General features: G+C 39.7%; 3 protein-coding genes and 3 pseudogenes across 8 annotated transcripts; 5 read left to right on the top strand and 1 right to left on the bottom strand.

Annotated features, from left to right (window-relative positions):
* Window positions 1-160: 160 nt before the first annotated feature.
* LOC104706145 (pentatricopeptide repeat-containing protein At5g18390, mitochondrial pseudogene) lies at window positions 161-1,747 on the bottom strand (annotated as a pseudogene). The gene has a single exon (XR_015564313.1). The product of XR_015564313.1 is annotated as a pentatricopeptide repeat-containing protein At5g18390, mitochondrial pseudogene (transcript).
* Window positions 1,748-2,002: 255 nt separating this feature from the next.
* Window positions 2,003-2,645, top strand: LOC104706144 (small ribosomal subunit protein uS9x pseudogene; annotated as a pseudogene). The gene has a single exon (XR_015564314.1). The product of XR_015564314.1 is annotated as a small ribosomal subunit protein uS9x pseudogene (transcript).
* Window positions 2,646-3,995: 1,350 nt separating this feature from the next.
* On the top strand, window positions 3,996-8,501 carry LOC104706143 (disease resistance protein (TIR-NBS-LRR class) family protein). Of its 3 annotated transcripts, XR_015564311.1 has the most exons (5): window positions 3,996-4,656; window positions 4,757-5,900; window positions 5,994-6,287; window positions 6,388-8,264; window positions 8,371-8,501. XR_015564311.1 is itself a non-coding variant. In XM_019228325.2 (4 exons), exons 1-4 carry the CDS (start codon window positions 4,034-4,036, stop codon window positions 7,951-7,953), a joined length of 3,627 nt encoding a protein of 1,208 aa, XP_019083870.2. In that variant the 5' UTR covers window positions 3,996-4,033; the 3' UTR covers window positions 7,954-8,461. The 3 variants fall into 3 exon arrangements, 2 of the variants coding, with proteins under 2 accessions (XP_019083870.2, XP_087318842.1); XM_019228325.2 differs by having other exon boundaries at window positions 6,388-8,461; XM_087462716.1 differs by lacking the exon at window positions 8,371-8,501 and having other exon boundaries at window positions 5,994-6,271; window positions 6,388-6,653.
* Window positions 8,502-8,706: 205 nt separating this feature from the next.
* Window positions 8,707-12,059, top strand: LOC104706141 (disease resistance-like protein DSC2; annotated as a pseudogene). The gene is made up of 5 exons (XR_015564312.1): window positions 8,707-8,816; window positions 8,890-9,350; window positions 9,501-10,608; window positions 10,698-11,000; window positions 11,092-12,059. The product of XR_015564312.1 is annotated as a disease resistance-like protein DSC2 (transcript).
* LOC104706142 (disease resistance-like protein DSC2) lies at window positions 11,976-17,386 on the top strand. Its single transcript, XM_010422283.3, is given in 8 exon segments — window positions 11,976-12,194; window positions 12,297-12,508; window positions 12,585-12,652; window positions 12,849-13,275; window positions 13,371-14,285; window positions 14,287-14,476; window positions 14,555-14,968; window positions 15,060-17,386. Coding segments are annotated over 8 exon segments (4,407 nt in total). The 3' UTR covers window positions 17,022-17,386.
* Window positions 17,387-18,796: 1,410 nt separating this feature from the next.
* LOC104706139 (putative U-box domain-containing protein 46) lies at window positions 18,797-20,799 on the top strand. Its single transcript, XM_087460670.1, has 2 exons — window positions 18,797-19,307; window positions 19,486-20,799. The coding sequence occupies exons 1-2, from the start codon at window positions 18,978-18,980 to the stop codon at window positions 20,578-20,580; spliced, it is 1,425 nt and encodes a 474-aa protein (XP_087316796.1). The 5' UTR covers window positions 18,797-18,977; the 3' UTR covers window positions 20,581-20,799.
* Window positions 20,800-21,664: the final 865 nt, after the last annotated feature.

The following is a 21,664-nucleotide window of genomic DNA, read 5'->3' as shown; positions in this document are numbered from 1 at the left end:
TTTAGTTATATCTAACTGTGAGAATAGATGTTTGCTAAAGAGTAAAGATTTGTCGGTTATGATACGAAAGGTAAGTGAGTGGTGAGTCAAATGTGTCATCCGTGGAACAAACGAATCAATGTATTAACACCAGAGCTTGTGTTGTCTGAAAGCATCACTGTTTCTTTAGTAATGTGAGTTCTGCTGTTCATTCTTCTGTAGTAATATCTGTCCAAAGAGAACAACAATACGTAGTAATGATCTGACATAGAACTAAAAACAACAGTACAACAAAACTAGACTGTAGAATCCCAACTCGCAAGTCCCAAGTATCAGAGTACGTTTAAGGGAAACCTCAAAAGCCTTTCTAAGTCTAGCACTATCGAACTCCTCTAAGCTGAACTTCCAACTGCTCTATTCGCATAGCCAAATCATGCTTCCCGCTATTCTTCAACCCATCAGTAACCATATCAAAGCACCGTGATATCGGAACCAAACCCATCTCAGTCATCTCAACCAAGTAATTAGCCGCATCCACAAATTTCCCACCACGACCACACATCGTAATCAGCATTGTGTAAACCGGCCTGTTAGGCGGATGAGCCTTCACCTTCATGTCACTGAAAAAGCTAAAAGCATCATCAAACATCCCATTCCTACACATCCCCTTAATGATCGGAGCATACAAACTCGGAAACGGCTTATGCCCATCTTCCACACAATTGTTCAACAACCGAAACGCTTCATCAATCTTCCCAATCTTCGAAACAGCAGGTATAAGTGTCTTGTAAGTGTCGATATCTACACAGAGACCTAACTTGGAAGCAGTATAATACATCTCAATGCAAAACTCAACTTCCCCTGATTTAGTTATAGCTTCAATCAGAGTATTAAAAGTTTGAATATCAGGAACAAAACCTCCTTTGGTCATCTTACTCACCATCTCCTTAGCAGATTCCAAGTAACCAGCATTTAACAATCCTTCAATTAGCAAATCACGGCCACGAGCCGGTGGATTAAACCCTTTCCTACTCATCTCATCAAGAAACTCTTGAGCTTCCTTCATCTTTCCCGCGGAACACCATCCGTTAACCAAGATCGCGTATGTCCGCTTATCCGGTATGAGATCTTTCCTTATCATTCGTCTAATCAAAGCGTAAGCGCCATGGAACATCTTCACATCACAAAGCGCATGAAGCAACGAATTGTAAACATCAACGGTTTGTTGACATCCGAGAGTCTTAGGGACACCATTGAAAAGCTCCACTGCTTGAGCTACATGACCGTTCTTACCGTATTGCTCAATGATGAAACAGAGAGTCTCGCCGGAGATGTCTAGAGACAAATCCTTCATCTGTTTGAGAATCTTCCACATCGATTCGTATTTTTTATGTGAAGCTAATGATTTCGCAAGCTGTTCGTATTCCATAGACGTTGGTGTGTAATTAGGGCTTGATCGAGCCCAATTGAAGAAACGGAGCGAATCGTTGGCGGAACGGGAAGTGGCGCGGAGGACTCTGAACACGAACTCGGAGGTTACAGGAAGACGGAGACGATTCAGAGATCTCTCCGGGTGAATCTCGCGGCGGACGATGTTGACAACGTGGTTGATCGCTGCGAAGTAATCGCCTTTCGTTGGATTCGAATCAGAGCTTTGCAAAGGCTCGAGACTGTTGAAATGACGAATACTAGACTCGATAGAACCTCTGAGATCGTTGGTGAAGATCGAGAAGAGTCTTCCGCCGGTGTTACGCCGGAGGAGAAACATGTTCTCTCACCGGGACAATCTCTCCGATGAGGCGAGCTGAGAGAGAAGATAGTAGCAGTAAACAAGTGACGTGGAATTTTTAATTTTAATTATTTTTTTACTTATTTATTGAAGAGTTTTAAACAAAACGGTGCGTTTTAGAGAGGATGCCCTAGTTTGATAAGTTAAAACCCTAAAATTATCATTTCACCTCCCACTCTCTGCATTAGGTTTCTTTGTAGCGGCAGACGAAGGAGAAGGAGAGAAACCGTAACCATGGCGACTCAACCAGCTGTTGAATCTGTGCAATGCTTCGGAAGGAAGAAGACCGCAGTGGCAGTCACCCACTGCAAGCGTGGATCTGGTTTGATCAAGCTCAACGGTTGCCCAATCGAGCTTTTCCAGCCTGAGATCCTCCGATTCAAGGTGTTCGAGCCAGTGCTTCTCCTCGGAAAGCACCGTTTCGCAGGTGTGGACATGAGGATCCGTGTCAACGGTGGTGGTCACACTTCCCAGGTCTACGCCATCCGTCAGAGTATCGCCAAGGCTCTTGTCGCGTTCTACCAGAAGTACGTGGATGAGCAATCGAAGAAGGAGATTAAGGATATCTTGGTGAGGTACGACAGGACTCTTCTTGTGGCGGATCCGAGGAGGTGTGAGCCGAAGAAGTTTGGAGGTCGTGGTGCTCGTGCTCGTTTCCAGAAGAGTTACCGTTAAAAAATGCTGGTTTGTTTTGTTTTGTTCTTCAATTTCGAATCATCTTAAGGTTTTTGGAGTATGGACTTGTGATGTGAGACTCTTTAGATTTTATAATTCCAGTTTTATTATGCTTCTTTTGGATAATGGTGATTCTCCATGAAACTTATATGTTTTGATATGTTTACTCGTTTGTTATCTTAAAGTTTTTGTTTTTATTTCATTGTCGTGTCCTGAAATGTTATGGTATTGCATATTTCGATCAAAGGTTAGGTTAATCATTCCTTATAATCTCCAATTTGCGTCTGTAGATTAGATCTTGTCGAGTTTATGAGATGGCTGCTGCTTGATGTGGCTTAGCTATATAGACTACATTGATGTAATGGGCGAAATGTTAGTGTTGTTAGTCTTTGCTCTTGGGTGGACTCAATAGGGAAGTTGTGTTCTCGACTATGCTTAGGTTGATGTTGTTTTTATGTGTAAGCATGGAGAGGCACAGAGCATTTTCTATCAAATCTTTTGCTTTACCTTGTGTAGCTGTGATGTTTATTCATTTGATTCATTTCCCCCTTTCACCTGCTATTTGTTGTATCTCACAAAATTTGATATTTGCAATGCAAATTTGGTTTGCCTGCTTATTGAAAGCAAAAAATTAGCATACGAGATTAGAATTGTAATCCCGTCCTTGCCTAAGAGGGCATCGTTCTATAAGTAATTGAAGAAGATTTCTTAAAACCCGTTTTAAAAGTGAAAATTTACAACCGGAAGATATTGGTCGAAGTCACTCGTTATTAAGAAGAAAGGTAAACGTTGGCCGTAGTTTTTGTCTTCTCATCTTCTGGCAAAAATGTCTTGTGATTTACACAACAGACTTCTAAAGTGAAATTAAAACTCTGTCGAAGCAAACGTAAGGCAATAGTCAACCTTGTGAACGCGTTTCTCAACTAAAAAGTACAGAGATGTATCAATCTCCCAAAATCTGTGGTAACTTAATAAACAAAGAAGAATTATAAGCCATTGTATTTTCCAGCTTCTCTCACGGCAGTTACTTCATCGTTGTGACTTTGTCAGTGCAGTCTAGCCATTGAAGACAAGACACCATGTGTACCCAAGCTTCAGTGGCAAAGAAGTCCGCATAACCTTTGTTAGCCACATTCTCAAGGAATTCCGGGGGAAGGAAATATGTATGATCACACAGATCATGATATCAAAAGAAGCCAAATGATGGGTTCTGATCTCATACAAGCTATAATAAGAGAATCTAGGATTGGGGTTGTAGTGGTATTGCAGACCTTATGCATCTTCAAGCCGGTGTTACACAAGCTGGATCCATCTGATCTGATGTGAGGAAATTAAAGGGAGAAAATAGAGAATTTGGAAAGGCGTTTGAGGACAACCATAGAAGGAAGTAATGATTTCGTCTATATAGATATATAAATAAGACTGACTTATTGTTGTGGTTAGAATGAGCAAAATATACTACTAATGATTATGTTGTGTAAAAAAAGAATTGTTTGGTGACCCCCCCCCCCCCCCCTGTTTTATTATTATTGATCGGGATAAAAATAAATAAAGACTTCATACTTGAAATTTCTCCCATTCAACGATCCAATGGCTATTGCAGTGGCGATTGGTTTCTTATTCACACTTGTCTGTGTAATTTGGTATTGGGTTTACAACAAACACAATTCCCAGCAGAAATGCAAATCATCATCAATCGAGTCTTCTTCTTCTTCTTCGTCGTCTTCTCTTTCATATCCTCCATCTCTTTCGCCTCATACAGAATCTCGAACCTGGACACACCAAGTGTTTCCGAGCTTCCGCGGGGAAGACGTACGGAAAGGGTTTCTTAGTCATATTCAGAAGGAGTTCAAACGCAAAGGAATCGTCACATTTATTGATGATGAAATGAAGAGAGGCGGGTCGATCGGTCCTGGGCTCTTTCAGGCGATTAGAGAATCGAAGGTCGCAATTGTCTTGCTGTCAAAGAGCTACGCTTCGTCTAGCTGGTGCCTCAACGAATTGGTGGAGATTATGAAGTGCAGGGAAGAGATTGGTCAAACGGTGATGACTGTGTTTTATGAAGTCGATCCATCTGATGTTAGAAAGCAGACCGGAGATTTCGGTAAAGCCTTTGAAAAGACCTGTGTTGGGAAAACGGAAGCGGTGAAGCAGAGTTGGACTCGTGCTTTGATGGACGTCGCAAATATACTCGGACAAGATTCTCGCCAATGGTTCGTTACTAGTATTTCATATTTCTCTTTTTGACTGTTCGTATATATTTTTTTTTATGAGTTCCCTTTTTTTTTTTGTTTTGATGATGATGATACTCAGGGATAAAGAAGCGGACATGATTGTTAGAGTTGCAAAGGATGTATCGGAGGTCTTGAACTATACGCCGTCGAGGGATTTTGATGACTTTGTTGGAATCCGACCTCATATCACTAGAATCAATTCCTTGTTATGCCTTGAATCTCGTGATGTGAGGATGGTAGGGATTTTGGGTCCTCCAGGGATTGGCAAGACCACCATTGCAAGAGTTTTGTATGACCAAATCTCTGATAATTTCCAGTTTTCTGCGTTTATAGAGAACATCAGACTAAGTTACTGGAAAGGCTGGCACGATGAGGAGGGTTATTTGGATTTTCCTGTTGAGATCATGAGTGGAGACAGGCAAAGGAAGTTGAATTTACAAAGACGGCTTTTGTCTGAATTATTCGACCACAAGGATTTCCAGGTTCGTCATCTAGGTGCTGTTCAGGAGAGGCTCAGGGACCACAAAGTTCTTGTCATTCTTGACGGCGTGGATCAGTTAGAGCAACTTACTGCATTGGCCAAAGAAACTCAGTGGTTCGGCTGTGGAAGTAGGATTATCATCACAACACAAGATCAAAGGCTTTTGAGGGCGCATGAGATCAACCGTGTTTACAAGGTGGAACTCCCAGCTACAGATGAAGCTCTCCAGATCTTCTGTCTGTATGCTTTTGGTCAAAAGTTCCCATGTGATGGTTTTAAGAGACTTTCTCGGGAGTTTACTGCACTTGCGGGTGAACTTCCTCTCGGTCTAAGAGTTTTAGGATCTTATTTGCGAGGAATGACCCTCGAGGAGTGGAAAAACGCACTACCACGGTTAAGGACTAGCCTTGATGGTGAAATTGAGAAAACTCTAAGGTTTAGCTACAATGTCTTGAGCGATAAAGACAAATCTCTTTTTCTGCATATAGCATGTTTGTTCAACGGCTGTCAAGTCAATCATGTCAAACAGTGGCTTGCTAACAGCGGTTTGGACGTTAACCATGGCTTTGAAGTCTTAACCCATAAATCTCTCATATCTACAGATATGGGTCTCGTACGGATGCATTCTTTGCTTCAACAACTAGGTGTTGACATTTTTCGTAGACAATCTATTGGAGAGCCTGAAAAACGGCAGTTTTTAGTAGACGTTAATGACATTTCTGATGTTATCAGCGACAATACAGTAAGTATATCTACAGTTGTCTCTTTCCTTACTAATATCGTTCGTCAATTAAGTAAATCATACTTAATAACTTTTAAACATTTTCTACCTCAGGGCACTGGGACTATTCTAGGCATAATGCTTCATGTCTCTAAGATCGAGGATATATTAGTTATAGAAGAAATGGTGTTTGATAGGATGACTAATCTCCAATTTTTAATATTTGACGAATGTTTGAGGGATAAGTTGAACTTACCTCTAGGCCTGAATTGTCTACCCCGTAAACTCAGGTTACTGCGTTGGGACTATTGTCCGTTGAGAGTTTGGCCCTCTAAGTTCTCTGCAAAGTTTCTCGTTGAGCTTATCATGCGGGGGAACAAATTTGAAAAACTGTGGGAAGGAATCCTAGTAAAATTTAATAATGGTTTTGTTTTTTGATATACAGTAACTGGCATAAGTGTCTAAACATTGATATAAACGCACAAAATGTGTCTTCTTTGTTGTACAGCCACTTAAAAATCTCAAAAGGATGGAGCTGGGTGACTCGAGGAGCCTAAAAGAGATTCCAGATCTCTCAAATGCCACTAATCTTGAGTCATTGCTTCTCTATTTTTGCACTAGTCTGTTGGAAATTCCTTCCTCTATTAGAGACACCACTAGTCTCAAGGAATTGGATCTTGGTGGTTGTGCAAGTCTGGTGAAGCTCTCCTCATGTATTTGTAATGCCACTAGTCTTGAGAAATTGAATCTTAGTGCTTGCCCAAATTTGGTGGAGCTCCCCTGTGATCTTCCTGGCAACATCAACTTGAAATCTCTGTCTAAACTTCTTTTGAACGGAAGTTCACGATTCAAAACTTTTCCAGAAATCTCCACTAACATCCAAGAACTCAATCTGAGTGGTACAGCGATAGAAGAAGTGCCTTCATCGATCAGGTCGTGGTCTCATCTTGATAAATTAGATATGTCACGGTGTAAAAGCCTGAAGAGGTTTCCACCTGTTCCTGATGGAATTTCAGTGCTAAACTTGAGTGAGACAGAAATAGAAGACATTCCTCCGTGGATCGAGAATCTTTCTCAGCTTCGACACTTAGTTATGATCAGATGCAAGAAGCTGGATAACATCTCACTGGCAAGAATTTCCAAGATGGAAGGTGTTCATTGTCTGCAAATTACTCGTGGTGAGGAGGTAGTAAACATCAGGTGGTTCTCTGACTTCCCAAACCAATGGACGTTAGAGTCGGATATGTTAGAACTTTGTCTGCCAGAGATGGTTTATACGTCCCCAGTGTCATTATACTTCATCAGTAATGATCTCAAGACTATTCCAGATTGCATCAAACATCTCTCTCAACTCCATCAGCTTTCATTCTATGGATGCCATAAGCTTCTATCGCTGCCAAAACTTTCAGATTGCCTCTCATCTCTAGATGCAGAAAATTGTGTGTCACTTGAGACAATAGATAGTACCTTTCACAATCCAGATATCCGTCTGAATTTTGTTAACTGCATCAGCTTAAATCAAGAAGCGAGAGAACTCATCCAGGCATCGGTTTGCAAACATGCTCTCTTACCTTCTGGAGAAGTTCCTTCACACTTCGTTCATCGAGCTACTGGAGATTCCCTAACCATTCATTTGAAAGAGAGGCATCTTCCTCTATTCCTGATATTTAAGGCTTGTCTTGTGCTGTTCAATGACGATGAAATCAATTACGATTACGATGCTGACGATGATGATGACTATGACGAGGAGGTCATAGTCTATGGTGATTATGATAGTTACCCTCACAGCGATGATTATACCAAACAGGAGACTACGAGGTTATCTTGTCGCGTCAAAGGCAAACAGAATGAACTCACTGTTCAATATGGATCTAGTGTGCACCTACTACCAACTCCACATATATATTCAGAGCATGTGTATATATTCGAAGCTTCTTTCTCTCTAGGTGAATGCAACAATCCTGAAGCAGAAAGCGAGATTGTCTTTGACTTCAAGGTTCACGATTACTTTTGGGCGATAAAAGAGTGTGGTCTTCAACTCTTGGAGCTCCCTCATGTTCATGAAGACGATTGACGAGAGCTTCAGATGTAGTAGCAGAGGTTTTGCAGGCAGCCAGATGGAGAAGAATCTGGCAGTGACGAGGATGAGAATGGAAACCTAATTGATTCATCTTCAGTTTATATTATCATCTCAAACTAATTGTGTTTGAATCATTGTCACGATCAGTGGGAGCAAGATGTGTTCTTGATGCAGCAGTCAAGTGAGGCTTAAAACTTTATGCTCAGCATGCCTACCCGAGAAGGCTTACACTGTAACATACATCTCCCTCGACTACATCAGCTTGTAGTGAATGTAGAGAACTGTAATTGCTGTCAAAGCTTCCGGTATGCTCACATCCCTAGGTGCAGAAAATTGTGGCACTTGAGAGGATTTATCGCTTCTTTTCCAATCCAGAGATCCATCTCGACTTTTCTAACATATCTGTCTCAGGAAGCAAAAATATCTCTTCCAGACGTCATCTTGTCAACATGCCTTCTTTCCTGGTGTAAAATTGCCTGCATACTTCAAATCGAACCAGACTCCTCTTCCTACATTCTTGAGATATAAAGCTTGCTTTTTTCTCGCTTCAGCTATCATTATCTACCAGATGAAAAAGAGTATGTAAAGAGGATTTTGGTTGAAGTGTTAACTCATCTCCTCAACCTGAAGAGAGGTACGAGCCTCTTCTAATCTGGCAGTAATTTTTTTGACTTCTGGCAAATATGTTTTCATGATTCCACTACTTACTAAACTGAAATTAAAACTCTTATGTCGGTACAAAGCAAATATGTATGAGGCAAAAAGTCAACCATATGAACGCGTTTCTCAAGTGTTGACCCAAATTCGAAGAGGACAAGCCAGCCAATCAAAGATGTTTCAATCTCTCGAGATATGTGGTAATTTACCTTTCCAAAATAAATAAAAAACAAGGATTTTGAGCTTATACCGTTTCCGCTTCTCTCATGGCAGATTCTTCATCATTGTCACTGCAGTCTTGCCATTGGAGGCACCTTGTGTTCCCAAGCTTCAGCGGCAAAGACGTCCGTAGAACCTTTCTCAGCCACCTGCTCAAGGAGTTCCAGCGTAAGGGAATCCGTACATTCATAGATAATGATATCAAGAGAAGCCAAATCATCAGTTCTGAGCTCGTGCAAGCTATAAGGTATCTAGGATTGCGGTTGTAGTGCTGTCACGAACCTATGCATCTTCAAACTGGTGTTTGAATGAGTTGGTGGAGATCAAAAAAGTTAGCCAGAAGGTCATGCCTGTTTTCTACGAGTTGGATCCATCTGATGTGAGGAAACTAAGGGGAGATTTTGGAAAGTCGTTTGAGGAAGCATGTGATGGACAACCAGATGAGGAAGTGAAGCAGAATGGAGAGAAGCTTTGGTCTATGTGGCTAATATAGCCGGCGAGTCTTCTCAAAATTGGTTAGTTGTCCTGATTTCTTTAGTCATAATCTGCAAAAAAAAAAAAAAAAAAAAAAAGATTCGCATGCATTAATTGAATTCTTGGCTTTCATTATTAGTTATTGATGTGCTTATGCTGATTTTGTGGAATCAATAATTTCTTCTTGATAGGGACAATGAAGCAGATATGATTGACAAGATTGCTATGACCATTTCAAATGAATTGAATTCTACACCATCACAAGATTCCGAAAATCTAATTGGAATCGACGCTCATATGAGAGAGATGGATTCTCTGTTATGTCTGGAATCAACTGAAGTTAAAATGGTGGGGATTTGGGGTCCTGCAGGTATTGGAAAGACAACAGTTGCCAGAGCTTTATTCAACCGGCTCTCTAAAAACTTCCAACACACTATTTTTATGGAGAATGTTAAGGGAAGTACTAAGAGATCGGAACTTGATGGCTATGGCTTCAAATTGGGTTTGCAAGAACAGTTTCTGTCTGAAGTTATTGATCATAAGCATATGAAGATACAAGACTTAGGTTTGGTAAAGGAAAGATTGCAGGATCTGAAAGTTCTTGTTGTTCTTGATGATGTTGATAAATTAGAACAACTTGATGCCTTAGTGAAACAGTCTCAGTGGTTTGGTTCTGGAAGTAGGATCATTGTGACCACGGAAAATAAACAGCTTTTGAGAGCGCATGGGATCAATTTCATATACGAGTTGGGCTTTCCATCTAGAAGTGAATCTCTTCAGATTTTCTGCCAATCTGCATTTGGAGAGAGCTCTGCACCAGATGGTTGTATGGAGCTTGCTACTGAAATAACAAAGCTTGCTGGCTATCTTCCCCTAGCTCTGAAGGTTTTGGGGTCCTCTCTGCGAGGGATGAGCAAAGATGAGCAAATATTAGCATTGCCTCGACTCAGAACCAGTCTTAATGAGGATATTAGAAATGTTTTAAGATTCGGTTATGATGGTTTACACGAGAAGGATAAGGCCATATTCCTTCATATTGCGTGTTTATTCAATGGTGAGAACGTTGATTATGTGAAGCAAATACTTGCAAGTTCTGGCTTGGATGTCAACTTTGGGCTTGAAGTCCTTACCAATAGATCTCTCATACACATATCGAGATGCAATCGTACCATAACGATGCACAATTTGCTAGAACAATTGGGTCGAGAAGTTGTTTGCGAACAATCCATTGACGAGCCTGGAAAACGTCAATTCTTAGTGGATGCTTCAGAGATATATGATGTACTTGTTGATAACACTGTAAGTCAATTTTGCTACGTTACTTTCATTTTTAAGTTCACTACAATTTCACATAAACGTTACTTTCAATTGATATTTGTGTGTTTCAGGGTACTGGAGCTGTTTTGGGCATATCTTTGGACATATCTAAGATCAATGAGTGGTTTCTTAATGAAACAGCTTTTTGTGGGATGCATAATCTGTTGTTTTTAAGATTCTACAAGTCCTTTTCGAGTAAAGATCAAACCGAGCTGCATTTACCTCAAGGCTTGGATTATTTACCCCGTAAACTAAGACTGCTGCATTGGGATGCATTCCCCATGACATCAATGCCTATGAGTTTTCGTCCAGAGTTTCTTGTTGTGATCAATATGAGAGAGAGCCAACTCGAGAAGCTGTGGGAAGGAACACAAGTAAGTTAATTTTGATAGCTCTCCTTTCTCAATTCGCATATATTATCATTTGATTGTTTTTCTTTCTTTGTTTCATGTGGGTTTCTTTTAGCCTCTTAGAAGTCTAAAGCATATGGATTTAAGTTTGTCTGAGAATCTAAAGGAGATTCCAGATCTTTCAAAAGCCGTAAACATCGAGTAACTCTGTCTCAGTTATTGCGGAAGTTTGGTGATGCTACCTTCCTCAATCAAGAACCTTAATAAATTGATTGTTCTTGACCTGCAGTATTACTCAAAGCTATAATTTTTTCCCTGCAATATGGACTTGGAATCCCTTAGCCTCCTTAACCTCGATAGATGCTCACGATTGGAGAGTTTTCCAGAAATATCTTCGAAGATTGGATTTCTCTCTCTCTCAGAAACTGCAATAGAGGAAGTTCCCACAACAGTCGCTTCTTGGCCATGTCTGGCAGCATTGGACATGTCAGGCTGCAAGAACCTTAAGACATTTCCATGTCTTCGAGACACTATAGAATGGTTGGATTTGAGCAGGACAGAGATTGAAGAAGTCCCTTTGTGGATCGAAAAACTCTTTCGGCTCAATAAGCTATTGATGAATAGCTGCCTGAAGCTAAGAAGCATCTCTTCTGGGATTTCTAGGCTGGAACATATCGAGACACTAGATTTCTTGGGGTGCAAAAACGTTGAGAGCTTCCCTGTAGAGATCTTCCAGAGCTCTCGGTTCTGTCATAATCTGGTGATGGAGATGAGAAACATCCATAACCCTGATCTTCCTCGACCATTTTATTTCAGGAACAACTATATTGACACCATTCCAGATTGTATCACACGTCACTGCAAGCTGCCTTTTCTGAATTCATCAGGAACAATCTCCAGTGATATGGAGAATAATTTCATTTGGTTCGATGAAGATTAGGGAAGAATGGCATGATTATGACGATAGTGATGAACATGCTTGTTTTGGGGTTGTGAAAGATGAAGCGATTAGAATCCGGAATTATTCTAAGGAAGAGAGCAGAATCGAATATACCGGAATCTGATGATAATACTTCTCCGGTTAAAGTTGCCCAAAGAGTTTATATGTACACTCTCTCCAATACGATCATGATCGACCTATTATCATCGCTCTGGCCAGGTCTTATCTTTTTCCCTCTCTCTGTTTCTTGTGATTCTTGCTTCGATTTTGCTCATCTCGTTTGCATGTGCTTTGATTTTGATTTTTTTTGGAGAAGTTCTGATTCAAGATGCAAGATTCTGTTGTTTGTGTTGATTTTTGTTTTTTTCTGTTTTGTGCAGACGTATGAAAAGAGATATATCACAGAGTGGCTAAAGCATGAACGTACATGTCCCAAAAGCAAAGAAGTTCTCTCTCACTGTTTTTGGATACCTTTGTTTAATAGTTTGTACAGTCGCTTAGAAATCTCAAGAAGAATTGAGTTGCTCCCTCAAATTGGCGAACAACAGGAGATCCTCCTGCTCTCAGAATTAGATGATGGTAGGAACTGGAAGTATGTTTAATACGTCTATTGTGAGAATATAAAGAAAAGGTAAGGAGCAATTTTTAATAAGTAGTAATTGATGAAGGGAGACAAATCTATATGTGTCAACATCGTTGATCTTCTTGGAGAAACGAAGCATCTATCTCTCTCCTTGTAAGTCAACCTTTACTTTAGTCTTATCTAGTTACTCTTATATATGTGGTTATGCCTTACTTATGTGTCAATACAAAGTCTCTTTGTTTATTTATCTCTTTGCATTGCTTGTTAAAAACATTGTTGATTATTTCATCGTGCTCTTTATTTATGACTTCTACTTGTTCATCTCTGTCTCGTAATTGGATATACCAAGTATTCCCGAGCTTCTGTGGAAGAGACGTCCGCAGAGCCTTTCTTAGTCACATTATGAAAGAGCTCAGCAGCAAGGGAATCACACTCTTCATTGATAATGAGATAAAGCGAGGCCAGTCTATCGGTGCTGAGCTCATACTAGCGATCCAAGGATCAAGGGTTGCGATTGTTTTGCTCTCGCGTAACTACGCTTCTTCAAGCTGGTGTTTGGATGAGTTAGTGGAAATCATGAAGTGCAGGGAAAATAAGCAACAAACAGTGATGCCCATTTTCTACGAAGTGGATCCATCTGATGTCAAAAATCAGACGGGAGATTTTGGAAAGGCCTTTGACGAAACTTGTGGGGGAAAGCCAGAAAAGTTGAAGCAGGCATGGAAGCAAGCTTTGAAGGATGCGGCAAGTATAGCTGGTTATCACTCTTGCAACTGGTTCGTTCACTTTTTTTTTACTTTCAGTTGCATATTTTGGTTCTAGCTTTTCTTTTCTGATTCCGGTTTTAAATGGAGGCCTCTGTTTTTGTTAGGTACAATGAAGCTGATTTTATCAACAAAATTACCTTGGATGTTATGGGTGTGTTGGATTTTACACCATCAAGGGATTTTGATGACTTTATTGGCATAGGAGCTCGTATCACGGAGATAAATTCTTTGCTGAGCCTAGAGTCAGATGAAGTGAGGATAATAGGGATAGTGGGTCCTGCTGGGATTGGTAAGACGACTACTGCCAGAGTTTTATATAACACCATCTCTGGTGGTTTTAAATTCAGCGCGTTTATTGAGAATATCAAAGGAAGCTATGGGAGGCATTGTTATGAGGACTATCCATTAAAGTTGTGTTTGCAGAAACAGTTATTGTCTCAAATTTTCAACCAGAGGGATATTGAGGTTTCTCACTTACGAGTGGCTCAAGAAAAGCTGGGAGATAAAAAAGTATTGGTAGTTCTTGATGGAGTGGATAGCTTATGGCAACTAAATGCAATGGCAAACCAGCCTGGATGGTTTGGCCACGGAAGTAGGATTATCATTATAACCGAAGATAGAAAACTCTTCAAGGCACACGGGATCAGTCATATTTACGAGATGGAACTTCCAACAGGATATGAGGCTCTTCAAATCTTCTGCCTATATGCTTTTGGTCAGAAGTCCCCATATGATGGTTTTGAAGAGCTTGCTTGGGAAGTTACTGAACTTGCAGGTGAACTACCGCTAGGCCTAAGAGTTATGGGATCGTATCTACGAGGAATGTCCATGGGCGAGTGGATAGACGCACTACCAAGGCTCAGGTCTAGCCTTGACGGAGAAATTGAATCATCTTTAAGATTTAGTTACGACGTCTTAAACGATAAAGATAAAGCTCTTTTTCTGTATATTGCCTGTTTCTTTGTTGGTTTCAAGGTGGATTACTGTAAAAGATGTCTTGCAAACAGTGGTTTGGAAGTCTCATGGCATTCAAATCTTAGCTCATAAATCTCTCATCTCTACTACAGAATATGGACACTACTTGCAGATGCCTCGTTTACTGCAACAAATGGGTAGAGAAATTGTCTATAAACAATCTGTTGACGAGCCTGGAAAACGACAGTTCTTGATGAATTCCGCAGAGATTTGTGATTTACTTGATGAAAATACTGTAAGTTTCTTTTTACACCTGTACTCTGCTGTTTCCTTGGGCTTTTAGGGCTGAGATTTTTTTTTCCTTTTGAATTAGGGTTCTGGAACTGTTCTAGGCATAATATTCCATCCTCCAGATATAGAACAAGAAGTCAAAATAAGTGAAAAGGCTTTCGACAAGATGAATAATCTCCAGCTTTTTGTAATCAGCTCTAATAGGTCAAGCTACCCCGAAATTGGCTACGTTAGTAGCTTATTGTTACCCGAGAGCGTCGGCTGTGGTAGCTTATGCTTACCTGAAGGCTACGTTAGTACCTTATGCTTACCCGAAAGCGTCCACTCTAGTAGCTTATGCTTACCCGAAGGTCTCAACTGTCTACCCGACAAACTCAGATTATTACATTGGGATTGTTGTCCATTGAGAGTTTGGCCTTCTAAGTTCTCCGGAAAGTTTCTTATCGAACTTACAATGCGTCGAAGCAAACTTGAGAAGCTTTGGGAGGGAATCAAAGTAAGTAGTTGGCATCTTGTTCTATTGTGTCGTGCGTGATTAGTCATTTCTCTAAAATGTACCTTTTTTCTTTCTTTTTTTTAATCTGTAGCTGCTCCAACATCTTAAGCGGATGGATTTGAGACATTCCAAGAATCTGAAAGAGATTCCTGATCTCTCAAAAGCCACTAATCTCGAGGAACTAAATCTATTTGGCTGCGAAAGTTTGCTAGAGCTCACCACCTCTATAGGGAATGCCACTAAGCTTACGAGATTGAACCTTGGCGGTTGCTGCCTTTTAAAGGAGCTCCCTTTCTCTATAGGCAATGCCAGAAATCTCCAATTTTTTAGTCTTTTGGATTGCGCAAGTTTGGAGGAACTCCCGTCTTCTATGGGTAGGTTACTTAATCTAAAGGAGTTTAATCTCCGCAACTGCTCGGAATTGGTGAGACTCCCCTCCTCTGTTGGGAACCTTCACAAATTGCCGTACTGGGATTTGAGTGGATGTAAAAAGCTAGAGGCGTTTCCTACCAACATCAATCTGAGAAGCACGGCTATAGAGGAATTTCCTTCATCATCAATCATCTTTTGGTCTTGTCTTCATAGCTTGAATATGTTAGGGTGTAGGAATCTCAAGGAGTTCCCATATGTTCCTGACAGCATTGTGGAGTTGGAGTTGAGCAAGACAGGGATAGAGGAGATTCCTCCATGGATTGGGAATCTAATTCATCTGCGTAAACTTCTTATGCATAGATGCAAGAAACTGAACTTGATATCTCCAAACATTTCGAAGTTAGAGAATCTTGAACTTGGTTTGAGTTTTGGTTGGATTCTTTATCACGATGATGGGGATGATGATGAGAATGGTGAGGATGAAGAAGAAGCAGTTGACGGTGATACTAATGGTCATGGTGATGGTGATGGTGATGGTGAGGATTGCGATAATTACGATGGTGAGGATAAAAATGCTCTCTGGTTTAGTTTTGATTTGAATTTCTATGACGTTGATGGAAATGATGATGATAGTAAGGATATAGATGGTGGAGAGGACGGTGAGGATGAGGATGAGGATGAAGATGAAGATGACGGTGATAGTCATGGTGATGGTGAACATTGTGATAATTACGATGATGAAGATGGCGATGCTGACTGGTTTAGTGCAAAGATCGTCGTGACGCATTGGTCTTTAAAGTCAGACTTCGATGCTCATAAGATTATACCGATATGTCTACCCATGAAGGCTTTTACATCTCCGCTTAGATTAAATTTCAGTTGCAATAGGTACAAGACTCTTCCAAATTGCATCACACATCTCTCCAGAATAACGGAGCTTGATATCAGCAACTGTACAAAACTCGTAACACTTCCACAGCTTCCGGGCACCCTTTATTCTCTAAATGCAGAAGACTGCATATCCTTGAAGAGAATAGACGGCTCCTTTCCAAACCCAGAGATTTTTCTAAATTTCGTTAACTGCATCAGTCTGAATCCGGATGCGAGAGAGCTCATCCAGACATCAGCTTGCAGATATGCCCTCTTACCCGGCGAAGAAGTTCCTGCACACTTCACTCACCAAGCTACGTTGCGCTCATTAACTATCAACTTGACTCCGAGGCATCTTCCTTCACTTTTGAGATATAAAGCCTGCATGTTGCTGTCAACTACTGGCTGCCATCCGCATTATGAAGATGTGGAGGATGATGGTGATTATGGAAGGGATGACTATTCGGTGACTTGTAACGTCAGGGGTAAACAGAATGGCTTTATTGTTCCATATGGATCAACCTGTCCCTATGTACCAGATCTACGTGGATTTACAGAGAGGCCAAATGGTCTGTATATTTTTGAAGGTTCTTTCTCTCTAAACCAGGATTTCCCTGAAGCCAAAGAAGCCACTGTCAGCGAGCTTTTGTTTGACTTCGTGGTCTATGCAAAATTCTGGAACGTGAAAGCCTATGGTGTACAACTTTTGGAGGTTCGTTATCGTACTCTTGACGGAGAAGAAACTGAAGACGAAGACTGTATGGACAGAAACATGGAAAAAAACAATGAAGCTGAAGAAAGAGATCAATGATGAACTGATGATGGTGAGACGAGGAGGAAGAAACCGATGAGATGTAGTCTTGCGTAGATGATGATGTTGTTTTTTGACCTCACTCACACATCTTTGAGGTCAGCTCACTCATGCTCTTGTTCTCTCTATTTTACTCTTTCTTAGAAATAAAACAAGATCACTTACTCTCTTACTCTCTACTGAGAACGAAGTGCGCCCAGAGATGCATCACATGATCAGTGATATATTCAAAATCGAAAGTTCATGTCATTGGATCCAGATCCTAGTTTTGATGTCTCACACTCTCTGATATATGCATCATTTTAACAATTTGTCTCCCTTTTTCTCTCTCGATTTTATTATAAAGAATATCTTCTTGGCTTCAAGTACATAAAGTACAAGATCTTTATCGATTAGTTTAAAAAAAGATTATACATTTACGTTTCGTTTTTTGTCGACCGTTAAAAGTGTAAATAGCACAAAGAGGGATGCTAGTTGAAAATTGGGACCAAAAAGTAGCATAATCATGACACATATAGGCATATAAAAACACCGACCTGCAAATGTGAGTCGCACACAATTAATGGAGACTCCGCAAAACCAGCAAGTTCGAGTGGATGTTATCTCTTGTATTCTTCTAAATGCTTAGCTGTTCGCTGTCATATTCATGAAACGGCACACACTTTGATCCCTCCCACCCATTTTTATTCCCTCTCAACTCTCACTCAAGCCAGAACTCGTTTGACTCTCTTTCTTTCTTTTATTGTAAAAATGAACTCAGAACTCATTTGACTTTTGTCATAACTTTATATATTCTTTCGTATAATCGTCTAAATCGCGTTCAACAAAGCTTATAATTTGGTTGGGATAAACGAACTAAACTTCTTGAAAACTATAGTCTATAGGCCAGTTGAGAACATTGCTCATTTTCTTTAAAATTTTGAAGGCATTTTTACTCTTTTTTTTATTCAATACTTGGGAAAAAAGAAAGTAACATACTCCAAAATGTTGCTCATTTTTCGTATACTCAAACTAAAACCACAAGAAATGTAAATCGTGTGGTTTACTTTTATTTGATGAGCAACATTCCAAAACAACTCAAAACAAGTAGACTATTCTATATTTATAAAAGAAATATATAAAAGTATAAACTTATATTTTGATATATCGATAGTGATGAACATGTTTGAAATATGAGACGAGAGGAAAGATAAGTATTAGATGGTGCCACACAGCAATGTATGGGTAAGTTAATCACTATAATCTATAGTGTGAACATGTCCCTATTTAGTAAAAATATTAAGCTCTTCTCTATTTTTCGTTTACCAATCAGAATAGTAAACCGCGTCGAGTAAGTGGTTCACATTACCAAAACAAGCATACAACTTAAAAAAGTATATACTAATTGCAGTGTTTTTTTTAGAACACTACAATTTTAAATTAAAAAAAAAAAAAAAAAAACAAGAAAAGAAAAAACTAGAGTTTTAAAAAATAATGTGAACACTAAACTACCAATTAATGGTCTAAAAACAATTTTATTTAGTGGAATAATTAAAAGTAACAGTTCAAACATAACACGGAATTCTTAATTAGGTAAAAAAAAAATCAAAGCATGCTAAAGAATTTTTTTTATTAATCACAAAATCTTAAAATTTCGATGACCAATCAAAGTCGTCTGTTAGCTAAAAAAGCTATTTCCCAAAAAAGTATGCTGAGAATGATGTAATGACGTGGCAGCCTAAATACACACGTGGCATCATACGCAATTAAAACCATAATCAAAGTCTAATTAAATTAACTAACAAAAAAACAAGAAGAAGATGAATGAAATGAATGTATAAAACTCGAAAATTTCCAAAAACTAAAAAAAAAAAAAAAACCAAACTGATTCATCTCTGTAAATTGCAAATTCCACGAAGTTTCTAGGGTTTTTTTTTTTATATTTGCTTTGAGTTCGTCGAGAAATCTGCGGCTGAGATGGCGGATTCGACGGCGGACGCGACGGAAGCAAACGCCGCCGATACACTGAGGCGGGAGTTACAGAAGGTACTGACGGAGATTTTAAACGACGGAGGAGGGAAAAGCAAAGATCTTGGTGAGACGACTGATGATGAAGCTGCTTCTTGTTTTGGAGTTGTGAAAGCGATCGATGAAGCGATTAGAATCTTGAATTGTCTGAGGAACAGAGTAGAATCGAGTAAACCGGAATCTGATGATACTATTGCTCCGGTTAAAGTGCCTAAAGAGTTTATATGCACACTCTCTAATACGATCATGATCGAACCTGTGATCATCGCTTCTGGCCAGGTTTTATCTTTTTTTTTTTTTTTTTTTTTCCCTCTCTCTGTTTCTTGTTATGATTCTTGCTCATCTCTTTGTTTGCATGTGTTTTGATGTTGATTGCATCGAATATTTTTGGGAGAAGTTATGAATTCAAGATGCAAGATTCTGGTGTTTGTGCTGATTTTGGTTCTTTTGTGTGCAGACGTATGAAAAGAGATATATAACAGAGTGGCTAAAGCATGAACGTACATGTCCCAAAAGCAAAGAAGTCCTCTCACACTGTTATTGGATACCAAACCATTTGATCAATGATTTGATTACGCAATGGTGTCTTGTTAACAAAGTTGATCGGCTAAAACGTCCCTCTGATGAGATAGTTACTGAGCTGTTCACTAGTGACATCGAAACACTGCTTCAGCGGGTTTACTCTCCCTCCTCGGTTACGGATCAGATTGAAGCTGCCAAAGAGCTTCGCCGTCAGACCAAGAAATTTGCAAATGTTCGTGTCTTCTTTGTCGCTGGGATCAGTGATTCGATCACTAGGTTGCTTAGTCCGCTCTCTGCTTTGGGCGAGGGAGTTGACTTGAACCCCGAGCTTCAGGAGGATATTGTCACAGCGTTGTTCAACCTCTCGATTCTTGAGAAGAATAAAACAGTTATTGCTGAGAACCTTCTAGTGATCCCTCTGCTTACAAAGTGTCTGAAACAGGGGACAGCTGAGACACGAAGAAACGCCGCAGCGACGTTATCGTCACTTTCAGCTATTGATTCTAACAAGATCGTTATTGGGAACTCTGAAGCAGTCAATGCGTTGATTGATCTTATCGAAGAAGGTGATATGTTAGCCACAAGAGAAGCTACCTCCACTGTCTTTAACCTCTGTATTGTATTGGAGAACAAGGAAAAGGTGGTTTCAGCGGGTCTGATTCGTGCGGCAACCAAAAAGATCAAAGCGGGAAGCAATGTGGATGAGTTGTTATCTCTCTTGGCGTTGATATCTACACACACGGGGGCTATTGAGGAAATGGATAATCTAGGGTTTATCTATGATCTGTTCAGTATCTTGAGGAAACCGAGTAGCTTGCTGAATGGTGAGAACGCTGTAGTGATCGTCTTCAACATGTGTGATAGAAACAGAGACAGGTTCAGACTGAAAGTGGTGGGAGAAGAGGAGAATCAACACGGGACGTTTACGAAACTTGCGAAGCAAGGATCAGTTCGTGCTGTGAGAAAAGCACAAGGGATTTTACAGTGGATTAAGAGATTCGTTACTGGTAAAGAGCCACAGAGGGCATGAAGGAAAGAATCAGGTCTTGTTAATACGTAAATAGTTTTGCTGCAAACTTGACTCTTCTTACCTTACCGATCAAAAAATTGATAGTAAATAATCATAGAAAGTGTAGAAGTTAAAATATAGAAGGAAAAGGTGTATATAGTCTCTCTGATTTTTCTTCTTAACTCTTCTTACTCTTAATTGACTCTCTGATTTCACGATCGTGAATTCAGGATTACAAAAGCAGAGTTTGGTCTTTTTGTGGTGAATGTTAGTTATAATGGTAGTAAAAGTACATATGTCGAATATAGGTCAACTGAATGGGTGGCTTGGCTTAGGAATGTAACAATACACGGCGGGTTATATGGCCGGTCATAGTCTCCTCATATGTATGGTATGGCTAAGTCGAGTCCAGTCCAATCAACCGAAAGTAACAAACAAATGTATAACATGTAATTTATTCGACGGTTAAAAATAATTAATGTACTTTGTTTCACAAGATTGATTGATTACTTGGTGAAAAGGTAATTGTGGTGGGGTTAAACCTATCGTGTTTAAGAAACTTGACAAGGGCGTCGGTGGTAATTGGTTGGAGATAATGTGGGATAAAATTGGAAAAGGAAAAAAAAACAAAAAAAGACGAAGGGTGATGTAACATGGAGAATCAAATCAATGTGATGACTTTATAGCAAGACCACATTCACCAATCACATCACCCATCACTTGTTTCTTATTATACACCGTTGTTCAACAGGCGTATGTATACAAAACATATTACATATTCTATAGTATTCAAAAACTATAGTAGTATTAAAAAAAGAATAATGTTACCCACAGTTTGATTAACACGATAGGCTCTCTCTCATAAATTCGGGTCACGGGATAATCAAAAATCAAAAGTGACATAAGTGATATTTGACTTCAAGAGATAATATATAGTGGGGTTGGTTAGGCCATCTACCAAATGACTTTTGTTACTCGTAATGTGATTTGTTACTCGTAATGTGATTTGTTACTTCTTTGTTTTGGATCTTCTTTTTCACCTTTAGGCCCAAAGAATAGTTATTGTTACAGTAGTTCGATCAACAACCATCAATGATTTACTACG

Source organism: Camelina sativa, chromosome 8, assembly GCF_030686135.1.
Source record: "Camelina sativa cultivar CO46 ecotype springtype chromosome 8, ASM3068613v1".
Taxonomy (NCBI): Eukaryota; Viridiplantae; Streptophyta; class Magnoliopsida; order Brassicales; family Brassicaceae; genus Camelina; species Camelina sativa.
Note: the sequence above shows the minus strand (reverse complement) of the source record. Positions and strands in the feature narration are given on the sequence as shown.